At 31.0% G+C, this 16453-nt stretch overlaps 1 protein-coding gene across 2 annotated transcripts in view; it reads left to right on the forward strand.

Moving 5' to 3' along the window:
- Positions 1-16453, forward strand: part of LOC136984028 (ephrin-B1-like) — a 117092-nt gene that overhangs the window by 40719 nt on the left and 59920 nt on the right. Inside the window, exon 1 of one of the 2 annotated variants that reach the window (XM_067280942.1) lies at positions 15631-15875. The exons of the other annotated variant lie outside the window; for it this stretch is intronic. Within the exon in view, the coding sequence (XP_067137043.1) occupies positions 15769-15875 (107 nt within the window). The 5' untranslated portion in view covers positions 15631-15768. Of the gene's footprint in view, positions 1-15630; positions 15876-16453 lie in introns of those variants that run through there. 2 annotated transcript variants of the gene reach the window in all.

The following is a 16453-nucleotide window of genomic DNA, read 5'->3' on the forward strand; positions in this document are numbered from 1 at the left end:
ATATACGCTTGTAACACGCTTAAATGAATGCCTATAGGCACTGCCTTAATTCAGTCAGTTTATAAAAGTTTGGAGGAGTGTGTTTCCTCTTTGTTTACTGTATAAAATTCCAATAGTATAATGTTTTAACTTCACAATACTCCCCCTCAGGCCAGGAATTTGCTAGCGGTTTCTATTTTTAATAATGCAACAGAAGAGTAGTATACGGACGTACAGATGTATATTTATATATACATACATACATCATACATATGTACATTTTTTTTCTTTAATTTCTATAACTATCTCCATTCTTTAATATAGTGTAAGAAGAAGAAGCGAAAAAAATACTGTAAAGATTTTTGTAGATTGAATTGCAAGGTACATTTATGACTTTTCTCCGAGGAAAAAAGGGGGGAAACAAATTGAGGCGTTTCTCTTTTTATAACGTTTGTAAATGGATAGCTAGAGGCATTTTCTTTGCTGCATTCGAGTGTGTTTCTGCCTTCTTTTTAGTAATGCCTTCAATTGAAATATTCTCTACCCCCCTGGCCACGTAATGAGTACGGTTTTCTACATATTGGACATTTTTGCGATAAACCACATCTGGTAAAATTCGTGCACCGAAGTACTTTCGAAAAATATTGAGATAAACAATTCCTGTTTAAAATAGCAGAAAAATTTTTGATAAATAGCAGCACAAAACACTGCTTTTACTGTAATATACTCGATATTATTAATAATATTACGAATTGCTAAACAAAATAATAAGAATTCTTCCCTTTAAAATGCGTTAGGCGCTTGCCCCCTTCGACGTGGTATTTTTTCTGTATAAACTTTAATATATATATATATATATATTTTCTTATTTTTAATTTTACCTCTTCTCCAGAATTTAATATTTTTAGATAGTTTAATATTCAGGAGAAGAGGGATGGAAAAAGTCGAGTTAAAAACGGAGGTGTAAATTAAAGAAATGAAGGCTCGTTCTAAATATTAGATTAAAGAAACGTAATCTAATCAGATGTAGAAAGAGTATCTTCACTTTTATCTAGCCCTTCAGTAGTGCTGATACCTATCTCTTTCATGGAATAATCAATAAAACCATTTCTAAGCGTGATACGCGATAGGCCCTATAACTCCTATACTTAGTAGGAAACATGGAAAAACACAATTTTCTACCTCTAGGCCCTCTTCCTTTCTACCCCACAATCTAATTTAAAATGCCAGCAAACTTATTAATACTCCTATTATTTACTAGTATAGGGTATAGTATCTTATGTGGGATCTATGGGTGTTCATTTTCACAAATGGAAGAAGGATTTCTGTTAGATAATACAATATAATCCCCTTCTTCTGCTTCCTAATCCTTTAAAGCAACAATCAATTTCTACCCCCTCGTTCCTTCTATAAAAAAGACTGAGGCAAGAAAACAGAGACGAGGAAGTAGAAGAAGAAGAAGAAGAGGAGAAAAAAAAATGCTGTAGTTACTTCCCACATGTTTACAATTTTTTTAACCGTTCCATTACAAAGTAAAACATCTCGTCTGAGAAGATTGAAGCGTCGAAAGACTTAATTCTGTATCCTACAATGACATCAAGTATTGAATTTAAACGTTTGTATCGATTGATGACCGAGAAAGTGGTATCTCTTTTCTAAACGTTTGTATATAGGAGCTACGTGCATAATTATAATTGGGATATCGGTAGACGATGATAGTTTTGACCTTCCATTTTGCTCGGCTTGTCACGATTAATTTCTAGCATGCTAAAAGGATCCTTCTCTGTCAATTTAACATTCTGACGCCATATCACTAATAACTTTACTTTAACTTATAGATATTCAATACCGCCTTTATAATGGCGTTACCCTCTATCAAAGTTGGGTATTAGCTGCTTACTATTGATAGGATATCACCATGGTAACAGTCCTTCCATTTTGTGACATGTGACTGAAATTCTTTGCACTCCCTCCTGACAGGTTTATATATTTTCTTCTTTTCTCGGTTCTAACTTTTATTTATTCCGCGTGGATTTATTTTCTTTTTATTGTTCTGTAACTTTTTCTTCTTTACTATTTCCAGATTATCTTCCTCCCTTTCTCTAAGAAATTTTAGCTTAATCGTTGGTATAAATCGAATTGTTTCCATTTAACGGGGGCCGTTTCAAAAGTAATGGTTGATTATAAGAGGCTCAATCGGCCTCGTAAAACTTATATATTTTATTTACGAAGCTAGAATAAGTGATAAATATTGAAAATTTTCCTGTATTAAACTCCAAAATTCTCTAACCCATCGTAGAAGACAGCGCTTGACCATAGCTAAAAAGATTCTTTAGCGCTGTACTCTATTTGTTCTACAGTAAAATCAGGGCTATAAAATTAAAATTTAACTCGATTTTTAACCGGAATTAAAAATTATTACACCAATTTTGGCGGCCATATTGGTTTGACCGCTCTATTAATTTCGGTATCAGAAAAAAAACCCATCCAAGAGGAAGAAGAAGAAGAAGGGGGGAAGAAAAAGTGATATAACGAAACAGTCTTTGAAAAACTCCTACATTTTTACTCTCGACTTCATCTAGAAAACCATTTCGACTCTAGCAACCAGAGAAAAATTCTAAACTGTCATTTTTATAGATAATAAATCTTCAAAAATTCTCTCCATTCAGACTAAGGGAAGGGAATTGAAGAAGAAGAAAGATTTTCAGTAATATTCCGGAAACGTTCGAAAATCACCAAAATATTGAAGTTCATATTGGATCACATATATATATTTTTTTCTTTTTACCATATGTAGATATACCAATTGATACAAAGGATATAAATCTTCTACTTGTTTAGTCTGGTATTTACAGGCAATATAGGAATTCTTGAGCCTTTTGAGCTCTCTATATTGTAAAACTTGGATCAATACGGTGCACGTCTCCGTGCACCACTCCAGGCTACGTAATTGGACACGGTATCGACACCTTTTCTGCAAGACTTGAAGCTTGCATAGCAACTCGTTGCAACAGTACTTGTCTACCAGAAAAGAAATCACCATCTCGACTAAATACATAACAACACGAATGGAGAGAGTATCGAGAGAGAGAGAGGGAGAGGGTATTCAATAAAAAAAAAAAAAAATATTCACTCCAAAATGGGCATTACTTTCGTCCATTGCTATCACCCAGGGGATACTTTTTTTTAAACTTATCTTAAAGGGGGAGGGAAGAGGAAATTCTCGTTACTATCATTTCCCCTTTATGGTAATGTTGGTATTGAAAAATTTCATTGGATTTTTGAATTTAAAATTTTTATGTTTTAAATTTTAATGTTGTTTGTGTTCTTGGGGAAATAAATTTTAAATTGGTTAACTTTCGTGCTATTATATATATATATATATATATATATATATATTTTACTGGCGCGATTTTTCTCTTCTTTATCCTTTCGGGAATTGTAAATATTACAATTTTATATATATATATATATTTGAATAATTTTTATTGTTTGGTTTTGAATATATTTCGATTATAGTGAAGTACATTTTGAAGAATATCGTGAGTTAAGTTGGTGGTAGATAAAGCTTTCGTATCAACAAAAAGCAGCCAGATAGATCTTTCTACTTGAATTTTATTGCCATCTCATTTATATTCCCCGCAAAATTTGTTAAAAATAACACGATAAAGTCGAGATTTTCTTGAAAAAATGTTTAAATTTATTCCGTTTTTCTTAGTTTTTGCTAATTTTAACGTATCTGAACGTCAATCACCGTAGTGTTCTGAAGTGAGTTTTTATCAATTTTTCTAACCTTCGCGCCCTAAATTTCTTAAAAAGTTCTTTTAATATCACATAAAAAACGTTATAAATTTTATTTTTCCTCAATTCAACTGTAGATAAATCCTCGAGATAAGCCAAAATGTGTGGCTTATCTTAGAAGACATAAATATCGTTAAGGGCTTTTCAAACTGGTGTCAACTACTTCGTGAACTACGTACAAGATCCTTGAAACAATATTTCAAATTGACACACTTAAACTTGAATATTTATCGTCAATTAAGTAGCAGATAAGGCATTTAAAGTTGGATCCACTCTACGAAAATTTACTTAAAAGTACTGTACACACGCGTATACCATCACTCGACTCTCGTACTCCAGCTATTTTTGACCCTTAATTGGTCAATTTAAGTACCAAAATTAAGATTCCTCCCTTGTTCTTTAGCTACTCCTCGTAACACGGTAGCTAATTGTTCATTTAAAATCGACTAAATTTAGTTTTATCTCGTATAAAAGCCTCCGTTATTAGATATAGTTGTTTATTAATCACGCTCGTCCCATGAGTAGAAAGTACACCTTTTAGTAACAAACTCGAATTTACCAAGCTATTAGTATCTGGAAAATAGAATTAAAATGTTAATGTTGGTTTAACATTTAATGTTATTGTCGTGATTAGTCCTTTGAACTAAGTGGGTGCAAATTTTCTCTCGTATACGGGTTTATTAAATTATTTCCGGCAATTTACACTTAATGGCTGTTAAAAAATCATTTTGCCCTCTGGAAAGAATTTCTTGGAATGTTTGTAAGAAAATTGTGCCCGGTTTTTTTACCTCAAAAGATTCATTCTTCCATATAATCTCATTCGAAAGAATGGAAACAGTTGTTTAAAGTTAATGATACTTTTTTCCCCCCATTCTGTTAGGTAAATTGCTTAAGCAGATTTCTTTTCCAAGAGGCCTCTTGTAGCTTAAGAAGTGTTTGGTTTATACTTCTAATAGTTTATTATTGTGACAAGGTATTGAGCCACTAAGGGGCTATTTTGCCTGTAGCAAGATGGCGGATTATGTCAATATTAACTTATCTTTGTGTTAATATTTACTTTAGTTGGAATGTAAGATTTTTCAAAAGTAAAAATGCCCTTCTTGTCTACCCTCTTTCATTGTTATTCTCAAGTTTATTTATGTTATAAATATATTTAAAAAGATTATTTATTTATTTAAATTAATTTTTTAGGAGAATTTTCTGTTTCTGTAGTTATAAATTTATATATATATATATGGCCTCTATATAATGGCCGGAGATGAAAGATGTAGTAGCACTTAACGTTCGACTTACCTAAGCGTGACAAAAGACTTTACTTTCGATAAAATCAATGGTTGGAGGTATGTAAAGAAATAAAAATTACAACATTTTATTTTTCATAAATAAATTATTTGTTATAATAAATGTCACCATTTTATATTTTTATATGTTGCTGCTTTCTTACGTAATTTACGTTCCTATAAATCACAGTTTTCTGGGGGGAGAGCGAGCGAGAGAAGAGTGCAGAGACGTTGCCTTTTTTGTATTTACAGCTGCATTTTTACAAACTGCAGCTGCGAAATTTGTAGTTTTAACGAGAAAGAAATGCCTAAAAAAGAAAAGAAATTATTGCTGTAGTTGTTGTATGACTTACAATGCTATACATCTTCGTAGCCGGATTTAAACTCGTTGTATACCTATGCTAACAATGTACGAGGGGCCTCACTCCTTCACTTAAATAGAAGAAACGTTTCTGTGAAAGAGGCCCGTCGTAACTTCAGGCCCTAGCTGTGGATCGTTTAGTTTAGGCGTGATGGGTATTTATAAGCAAATTAAGCAACAGGTAAGAGCTATAAAAGTTTAAAATTTATGTTTATATTTTTTTAAAAAAAAGTGCTTTTTTTCCTTCTAAAGAAAAAAAAAATATGTCTGTTTAAATAAATTTATCCAAGAAACATCTTCTGGAAGGATGTTGAACGAGCAATTACTGAAGAAGTGCCGAGTAATTGAGTGCAGCAGTTCAATTTAATCGCTAGAAATTTTTGCTCGCTTGGCCCTTCTCTCATTTGCTGCCCTCCAACTGCTGATCACTCCTCTGATAAACCAATAATGTCTTACTAAACCTTCCATTTTATTCTCCTCTCATCAGAAAAAAATACCAAAAAAAAATTATTGCTCGATGCATTAAACAATAAATATCAAATATTCCTGCTAAAAATTAGTTAATAAATAAATTTAATCGCGTAAAAATATTTTAAAAATTAAATAAAGGTGATAAAATTCGATTGAAATGGCGTACAAAGTGTGTATAATTTAAGAAAAAGGAGGTACGAAAGGTGAGAAGTATTTGCTGTAATTTTGTTAAATTTTAACACAAAAAATTATTAAAAACAAAGTTTTAAAAGTGTAAATCCATTAAAAAATTGATAATTGTATGTTTTAATGCCATAAATTTAATAAAAAATTAGATACGTGTGACGTGTTTAATGGTATACAAGACATAAGTAACAGGTGAAGTTCGCATGTTTTCCTGTAAAAAATCTATAGAAAATGCAAAGAGAAGATGTAAAACAGGTTAAATTATTAAAAAATACAGTCGAATCTCCAATAATTTATATTTTTTTTGAAGAAAATAACCACCGAACACGGCGATTTTTTTAATGTTTCCGTCAGTGGTTTGACTGTATTATATATAGAAACCAAAAAAACAAACATTATTACAGATGTAAATTAATAAAAATTCAATATCCATTAGAGTATTTCAGTGTCATAAATTTAATAAAAATTCGATTTTTATGACATTTTTAATGAGTTTTCATGGTAGACAGTTATGGTAAAAATATTAATAATGGCCGTAACAGGTGAGTTAGTTCATAACATTTTGCTAAAGGATTCCATCAGCAACCAAGGTAACAGAATATCATTTCGTATGACAGGAATTTTTCTCATAAATATCACTTTTTAACACGAATTTCTACTGGAAAACAACCTCTCCCCCCCTTCACTGCCTCTCTCAATCCCTCTCTCTCTCTCCTCTTCTCTATCAATATTCAAATTTAAATGTTATTTTTATTGATCAACTTTAAAGTAGTAGTAGTAGTAAAGGTTATAAATTTTTTAATTTCGGTTTTTAAAAACTCATTAAGACTTGAAGAAGATTAAACTTTTTTTAATAACCTTTTGCTTTAAAAAATAAAATAAAATGTAATTTAATTTTAGAGTTGTTAAAAGTGCTACTTTAATGGTCTAAATGAATGCTTAGTTTGGGTTTGCTGCGTACGAGCTCTTGTAGAAAATAAATAAACAAATACAAGTTCGAAATTGTAATGAGATTTTGGTTCCACATGTAAACAAATCTCCAAAAATTGTATAAAGAAAACAAAAGAATATCTCTCGACTAGTCAAGAGACGGCAGTTACTTAAATATATCATTAAATGATGGAGTTTTATACTTGAAGTTGGCTAAAAAAGGGTGAACAACGAAGTCATTAAAACAACCTGTAAAGACCCAAAAACACCCACCGAAAGATAAAAATAATTTACATTTTTTTTTCTAGATTTTTCTCCTTCTCTAGAATATTTACTTTGTCATACACAAATTTCTAAAGTTTGTGTGTGTGTGTGTGCGGGGATGAGAATTTCTTCTTAAAATCTCTAAAATTTTACACTTTTTACACGTTTTTTAAAAATTCTATAAGCTGTGTAATTAAATTGGTACGATGTTTAAGCCACAAATTTAATTATAAACCATTGTATAACGTGATGTTCCGTAACAGATGCCCTTTATTATCGTAGGATAGTGCATAGAACTAGGATTAAATTAGGATAAGCGAGTGGATTTGTGGTTAAAATCTTAAAAATTTGCCACTTTTTACGAGTTTATAGGATAATAATAATAATAAAAACTATAATATAAACTGTTATAACCTGTTTAAACTATAAATTTAATTATAAACTATTCTGTAATTACATATTATAGTCTCTCGTGTTCTATAATAGATTATAACATAGATACCCCTTTATTCTATAGGATTAAATTAGACTAAATGGCAAGTATATGATTTAAACACGAAATTTCGGTCATTTTTTAAAATGATTTAATTAATTATAGAGTGTTCTATAATTATAAATTAACGACTCTACAATAAAGTTCTATAATAGAACACGCGCCCTACATTCTCTAGCTTAAATAAGCTTAAATTATCGAAAATTTTTCATGTTTTAAAGTTAATTTCATAGTTTTTTTAACCCTATAATTAAATTAGCATAACGTCCAAGCTAGAAATTTAATTATAGATCTGTTATGTAATTATAAATTATGGCCTGCGATGTTCTATAATAGATTATAATATAGATGCTCTTTATTCTATAGGATAAAATATATATATATATGAGCCACTAAAAGTGTTAACTGGCGTATTTAATGCTGAATAATATATAAACAACAATTTATCTATGCATATACACGTGTTTTACAACTGAAATCGAGTGTGTGGGGTTAACGTCACCCTCCAAAACAATTAGAAAAAAAATCATTTTAATTAAATAATTGATAAATTTATAAATGTACGTCGATAAATTATAATATATTCATCATTCTACATAATAAATTTTATATTTTTCGATAGAAATATGCGTTATTTCGTAGGTATACGTCACGAATTATTCAATTGTTACATATTGCGTGACGTGTAATCGTTGCGTGTTCGATGTAAATTTTTATAGAAAAATCGTTAATGTTTTTCAATATATATATATAAAAAATTTAACCTATTTTTTCGTCGCTAATTATTGCAATTAAAATTATATTTTAAATGATTGTAATTAAAACACCTGTAATGTAATTAAGTGGTACAGGTGTCTAATGGTCTGAATTTAATCATTGCAATCTGTGGGACGTTTCGGAATAAGATAAATGCATCATCAACATTCCAACATTGGTACAACTATTTGGTTCTAGGAGGTCTTTAGACGTGAACTAAATACAAAAGTTTCGGAGAGAATTAGGGAAAAAAAGGGCAAAAACGTCACAGAAACACACACACACAAAGCCTGACTTTAGCGCAGTTTTGGTTCTAAATTAAGGTTTATAACATATAAAGGAACATTCCTTCTTCCATATGATGACTATAATTGTAAACACGAGGCTCTTGTACAGTATTTGAGGCTCTGTAGCGCAAGGCCCTAAGCTACAGTTTGTTTGAAACGTGGCCTTAAACTGCATCGAGTAAGAGATTCCCTCTCCTGCGAATAATGATAAATTGGAGAGTGAGGCCCTAGTTGTAGCTCGTTTAACTTGTGTGGCCCTAAATTATATCGTATAGGCGATCTTTCTCCCTTCGGCGAATGAAAATAAATTGAATCGTGAGGCCTTTATGTGCGCTTGTACAGTAAAATACCTTTTCTTCTCTAATAAGTAATAATATATATATATACAAAAAAAAAATGATGATCTAGGTCCTATAAAGGCCCTAAATTGTATCATTTTAAAATCTACAATGGCCCTTAACTACATCATACAAGAAGGCCTTTATGAATAATAATTATAGTAAGTCTAAAAGAGTGAGGCCCTAGTTGTATTTCTGTAATAAGGCCCTAAGCTGTAAACCTGTCCTACACACCTTCTACTAGAGAAAATATGTATGATATAAGTCTGGAATTACAGGTTTTTCTACTATAAGAAAATTAGATGGATTATTATCACCCTAAACTTATAAAAATTTGCCAGTTTTGTAAATAATTGCATAAAGCTACAGGCTATATATTTTATAATTCGCCATCTTTGATCTCTCTCTCTCTCTCATCTTAAATGTTAATAACTTAAAATATGTATTTTTAATGGAGTTCATAAATCTTTTAAATATTTAAAAACGAATTAAAATTTATGACGTTATTATTTTATAATTTTTATAAGCTTAATATTCTATAATTTAATTATATTTTAACAGATTATTATTATATTTTTTCGTGCTTTAATAGAAGTCGAAGGCTCGGAAACGAGTTAACGTTTTGTGTTAATGAAACTCTTAACTTTAGCATGATTCTCTGCTGCTTTAATGGCAAAAAACACTTATTTATTTATTTATTTATCAATTTTAACGTTAAATTTACATAAATTAAATATAATTTTTGTTATTTTAACGAGTTATTTACGATATTTTTCCGTATAAATCATACTCGTCCAGTAACAACTTCAGCATCATTCGTAGCCATTTTAAGGGCCAAAAACTTAAAAATTTACAAAAAAGAGATGTCATTTTCGTTATCTGAATACATTTTATGGCTTATTTATTAATATTTTCTATAGAAATCGTCCTTCAAAAGTCTCATCGTACCCTTAAGATACAGATGCGCGCATTTACATGCCAATCATTTAATGAAACAATTTAACTTTTTATAGTGATTATTATAGAATTTTTATATATATATACGAATAAATATCAGGAAAAATAAAAGAAAAATAGTAAGTTAGAGATATGCTAATAGCTTTTTCAAGAAAAGTCAAGTAGAATTTCAATGCTGTTATCATTATGTAATCCACGAAGCAGTTTGATACATTCCAACTTTCTTTTTTTTTTATATTTTTTATATATTTTTAAAGGTTTTTTTTTACCTTTTTTTTCTTCTTCAGCTTAAATTTTACGCATTTGCAAACTCAGCAAGAAACCTTGCACTTGAAATTCTTTATAACTTAACTTTGACAGATAAGATACGTACATACATACATACATACAGACTAACTCATCTAGAATATAATTGCACTCGAGTTAGAAATTAATGTAGATTTATTTTGAAAAATTATATATATATATATATATTTTACTATTAAAAAAACTTTTATAAGTTTAGTTTTTATCGGTTCTTTTTATGGGGTTTTTATAATTACGAGTTAGAAGAGTTTTGAAGATTCTTTGTGGTTTTATACATTAAATTGTTATTTAAAATTTAAATTTATATAGTTTATAAATTATTTATATACTTTTTTAAGTTAAAAAACTTTTAAAAGGTTTAATATTTATCGATTTTTTATGGTATTAATGGAAGTAAACTCAACGTCTTCTCTCATTGAGAGCTTGTGGCTTAAATGATTTATTATGGATTTTCTGATTAAAATTGTAAGTTTTAAATGCGTTTTTATATATTTTTTCGATCTGAATTTGAATATATTTTAAAAAATATATGTTTGTTTATAGCCTGTATTTTGCTGAAGAAGTGGATTCGTGAGGGATGAATCACAATAGATTCTTTTGAATTAATATATAAAATTTATCTTTAAACACAATTTATACAGTTTAACGATTTATTTATATAGTTTTTATAATAATAAGATTACAATTCTACTCGAAAAATTGATAAAAATAACAATTATAAGCTGGAGAAGCGAAGTAATGACTTTTTTTTTTTTTTTTTTTTTTTTTTAAAGAAATTTTGAGGATTTATTATAGATTTATCTTCAGAAATGATTCTTTTAAACAAAATTTAAGTAGCTTATGTACTTATTTATATATATATTTTATTACTTTTTATCAAATCTTCTGATAGAATCAACAATTATAAACTGGAGAGACTCGAACGTAAGCTTAGAAGATTCATTGAATTAATATAGATGCGTGTATAAGTATTATTTAATAATTAAATACAATTTTTTTTTTTTTAATGGGAAGAAACTTATAAAATGCAGTTTTTATGGTATTGTATTATAATAATTGTAAGTAGGAAGGGCGAAGTGAAGTTTCGAGTTGGGTAGTTTTGAAGGTTATGAATGTTTTGGAAAGAATCTTTAACGATTTCGACTGTTAGATGAAGCTACAAATACTTTAGTTTTGTATGTTATTAAGAGAAGTGGTTAAATTTTTACATCGGAAATTGTTCGCTAACTGCTTTGCATTCATAATGCCTTGCTTTTGCATTATATCTACTAACAAGAGGTAAATTGTTTCATTCCGGTAGAAAACGACAAAACAATTTCACGTTTCGGCTCTTCTACATTGATTTTTTAATAGGAAAAGTCTGTTATTAACATGTGAAAGGTTCTTTCGATGACATATTTTAAGAAATTTAACGAAATGATGTTTCCTACTAAGATTAGAACTTCGTTTCTCCCTCGTATTTTTGAATATTTTTAATTGAAAATTATATCGAAATTCGATGAGGATAAATTATTATTACTTTTCTTAACGTAAATGAAAGGGGTTTTTTTTTTTTTTTTTTAAAGTTTATTTACTGAAACAATGGCAAATTTATCAACCGTTTGCTCTTCTTTTCTCTTTTCTTCCTCCTCCTCCTCCCTTCTACTTCCGAAGTGTCGATGATGAAGATATTAAATATAAAAAAAAAAACGAAAAATTCACATAGAAAAATGTTCGTGTCGTTAATGACTATGGATAAATGGGATATTTAGAAGAAATTTATCAAAAAAATTGAAGAAAAAATTGAGGTTATATTAAAGAAAAATTGTGATGGAAGATGCTGAAGATTTGAGATGAATAAGGAAAGATCTGTAAGGATTTTTATACATTAAAAAGAAAAAAAAACTGGAAATTTCAACTTTAAATTTGTGTAAATTTAGATTTTAATAGTGAAAAATGTGAAAATATTACGTGAAATATGGGAAAATAATTCATAGTAAATGGGTAGGATTGATATAAAAAAAATTCGAGTATAAAGATGATCTACATCGAGTCGAATGGTTTTATATACAGAAATAATATATAAATTTATTAAAATATAAAACATTTAATGGAAAAAAAATGCATAAAACATCCTTAAAAATAACATAAATTAAGTGAAATACGAAGAAAAAGTCCTGATATATTAGCATTAGATTGTGGAGTATAAACAGACAAAAATTCATTTAATCGAGAGCAGAATATGTGTAAAAAGTATTTAAAAATATGTTTAAAATATACATTTTAATTATATCTACGTAAAAATTGTAAAAAAATATGCAATTTTTACTTTAATATATACGCTTACGTGTTAATTTTCAACGATATTTCCTGCGCATTATACAGCGATATAAGTGAAAATTTTTATATAAAAATATTTATTTTGATATATATAAACAAAAAGACAAATAAAATAAAATAAAATTTCGCAGTTTTATTGTAGAAAAGACAAAGAGAACGTTCCTAAAATATAAAGAAATTGCGAAAATATAAGCATACGTCAAGTGACACGTAAGGTATAAAAATAAAGGAAAAATAAATAAATAAATATAAAATTAAGCCAAGAAAGAGATAGAAATATTGAAATAAAAGAGTAAAAAAAAAAAGAAGCAAAGTTATATATAAATATATAAGGAAGAAATGGAAAATTCCAAAGAAATATTTGTACAAAATAGTAGAAGATGTGTAACAACGATAAATTTGGAAACGGTTTCGGAGTTTAAAGATTTGTGGAAACACGGAATATATTTTTGTGGAACGTAGTAGGAGAATAAATATGAAAGAGGCAGCTATCAATAAAACAGAGGTGTTGACAAGATGAATCTGTAAAAGCCGAAAATGTATTATATTCAGTAGACAACCCCATCAGAAACAGGTAATCTGGCTAGCAGAAACTTATGACAGCACACGTGGTGATGTCAGTCGCCTAGCAACCACTGTGACAAACAGGTAATGTCTGGACAGTCTATCGAAGAAGCTTAACATGGATAGACATTCCAGCACTCCCACAAAGTTGGTTGAAGATAACAGTCAAAAGCAGCTGCAAAGTCGCGAGTGGAGACTCACTTATTCCTGCATCGCGTTAGATACGGACCATTGTACCTCTATAGAAAAAAGGGGGGAAGTCTCCTTTCCTAGGGGAAATGTTATAAAAGGGGACAGCTGGAGATGGACCTAACCCCCTAGAGCAATGGTCAATCTTTAAAGGGATGCACTCCAACCTCGATTGTACCCTTTGTGTCAAAGGTCGAATGGAGACTTTTGTGTTTCCGTTTAAGTCAGTTTACCGTGACCATTCGGTTCAGAAGGTACTAATTTGACCGACAAAACACTTTCTTCTAGTTTATAGAGTGGTCCGGATGAGTTCATAAACTGCCAATTTATCATCGACGTCGCCCGATGCCACCGTACAATGATGAAATTAAGGATCGAGTGTTGCTACAGGATAACAGATTTATTTTCGATACGACAAAACAGGAGAGAATTCCTTGGATTCAGTCTAAAAACACGGCAGGAAATTCGGGAAGATTCTCTTAAATTTCGTTTTAAATAGAAAAAAAAAAAAAAATTTGTCGTCTATCGATTTTTTAATCGAATTAAAGGGATGAAAATGCAAGAAAACAAACTTTTAACTAAAGATTAAACACTAGAAGAGAGCTTGCAATTAACTTCAGTAAGGTTCTTTTCTATTATAAAACAGCGTTTAACTGACATGCAACTGGAGAAAATAATGGCCCGCGTACAGTCCATAGTATGTAAATTGTCGTACACACACTAGTGTACACACCAGTGCGTACAACGAGTCATCCGTTGCTAGGCAACCACCCACTCTGTGGCTGTTTGTTCAGAGCGACCTCATTGTTCCTTCAACTCTGCTTCCTATTAAGTATAGACTTTTTGCTTCTGTTCAGCACTCTTTCATTTTCGATCGTGCCTCGCAATGTTTACACTTCTTAAACCTATTTTCCGATTTAAACGGATCCTATGTGATTCTGACAGAAATCACTCGGCTCATACAATGGGCATGCAAAGTAAAATATAGACTTCTACCTTCTATATTCAATGGCAACTAATTTCCTACCAGAGCTTTCTATCTACAAATTACCACAAAGGAAAGAGAGGAAGAAAAAAAATTTGTAACGCTTGAATAAAAGCAATTTAAAAGTAGTCAGGCCCTTTATGTGTTATGTGATGTTTGTGGGGCCCTTGTAAAGGACAAGATTGCTGCTGCTGCTGCTGCTGTGTGAGGAACGGTGAAAGAATCTCTTATTGATTCTTTGCTTCTTTTTTTATAAAAAAAGGAAGATAATTTGATGAAATGTTCGTCCGAAACTAGAATTATTTCCGCTCGGAAGTGGAAAAAAAATTATAGGTTATTAGAATTATTCTTATCAATACACGCGCTCAAGCAATTCAGACTTTTTGGAAGGAGGAGGAGGAGAATTGAGGGAAAAAAAAACTTTAGATTGGATTATATACGTAGGGGGGCGAAGCTGCATTCGAAAATCACCACCTGTCACGGGATTAGTCGCATTTTAAGCCACCTCACTAACTCTGATCCTGTTAAGGTCAAAGGACAAATCTACTGGTCCAAAATGTCGTTTTAGCAAGTAGAGAGGGTCTAGCCGATAATCGATGTGCATGCGAATTGATCCCATTTTTGGATGCTCGATACGGGGATGATATATTACCCGTACTTAGACAAAGATGGCAGCTAGTGAATAAGATTAATTTCCGGTTTATTACTATCTTATAAGTCATGAACGGACAATAAACAATGCCATCTTGGATATTAGGCCTGTCATTGTCGAGTCGGAAGACAATGAGACAGAAAGTAAACACCACACAAAGAATAGATTCCGCAGCCAGACTTCCCATTGACATCACGACTTAAATGAATGATTGTTCCCCATAACTAAACAAAAGTTGACACTCGCGCTTTCTTTTCTCATTCTCTCTCCCCCTCCCCCTCTTACCGCTGTTTATTTATTTATTTATTATTAATTAATGCAAGTCGGAAAAGTTTTCTGGTCCGTTCCCGACGTGGAGCGATCGTTACAAACTTACCAATGGAAAAGGGGGTTTGAAGTATAAGTGCAGAAGAGCTGCTATTGATCACATAAACCGGTCGTACCACGTGGTCTCTGGCGTCTGCACGGTGTGACAAACCATTGAGTCGAATGCTGATTGGTTGCCGCCAGCAGTGGAGTACCGGCAGACATTGGAGTGGAGGTTAGACTGCCAGAGGAGCACGAGTAGTGCCGTACAGTCGACTCTAGAATACACTCGGACTGTGGAATGGTGTTTATGTACAGACTATAAAGTTAGTGGCAGAGCTAAAATGCCATGGATCTTAGTTTTAATATTTCTAACCCTATGGGAAACACTGTCTTCGGAAGTTGCGTGTGTGAGATTGGCTGACATTTATTGGAATGCAACGAATCCAATGTGAGTACACAACTTTTTCTAGAAATTCTTGTATTTTTCAAAAAAGAAAAAAAATAAATATTTTTGGCTAAGGGGTATACTTATTCGACGTGTGTCCTTGACTGTTTAACTTTTTGAGGTCATGGCAACATTCGAACTTGTCCGCTAGCGTGTAATTACTGTAACCTAAATAGAACCTATCTGTACTTAGAGTGGTCAACGTGCCCGGAATTTTGTTTAGGTGTACGATTTTTATAAACTCTCCGCCCCTCCGGGCTCTTTTAATGTGCAGAAAAGCGTGGGACTCGTTCGCTACGGGCGAATATATACATGTATATATTTATTCACCTGTTAAAAATAGTAGATTATAACACCTGATGCCAGTTGGGAGGGTGGAAAAATGTTTTATCTTCGACTTCTATCTCCCCGAACTGTCTCTTGATTTACTCCAAGTGTATCGCTTATCTGTCGTCTGTTAGGTGTACAGAAGAGATGATTCGCTTAAGTTTAAAGTTTCTGCTGGCATTCTACTCATACCCTTAATCTAAGTCTAGAAAGGGGTGCTCTGAAGACATTAGTGAAGTAAAAGACTAACCTTT

The sequence above is a fragment of the Centruroides vittatus genome, unplaced genomic scaffold, assembly GCF_030686945.1.
Source record: "Centruroides vittatus isolate TY-2023 unplaced genomic scaffold, ASM3068694v2 contig_900, whole genome shotgun sequence".
Taxonomy (NCBI): domain Eukaryota; kingdom Metazoa; phylum Arthropoda; class Arachnida; order Scorpiones; family Buthidae; genus Centruroides; species Centruroides vittatus.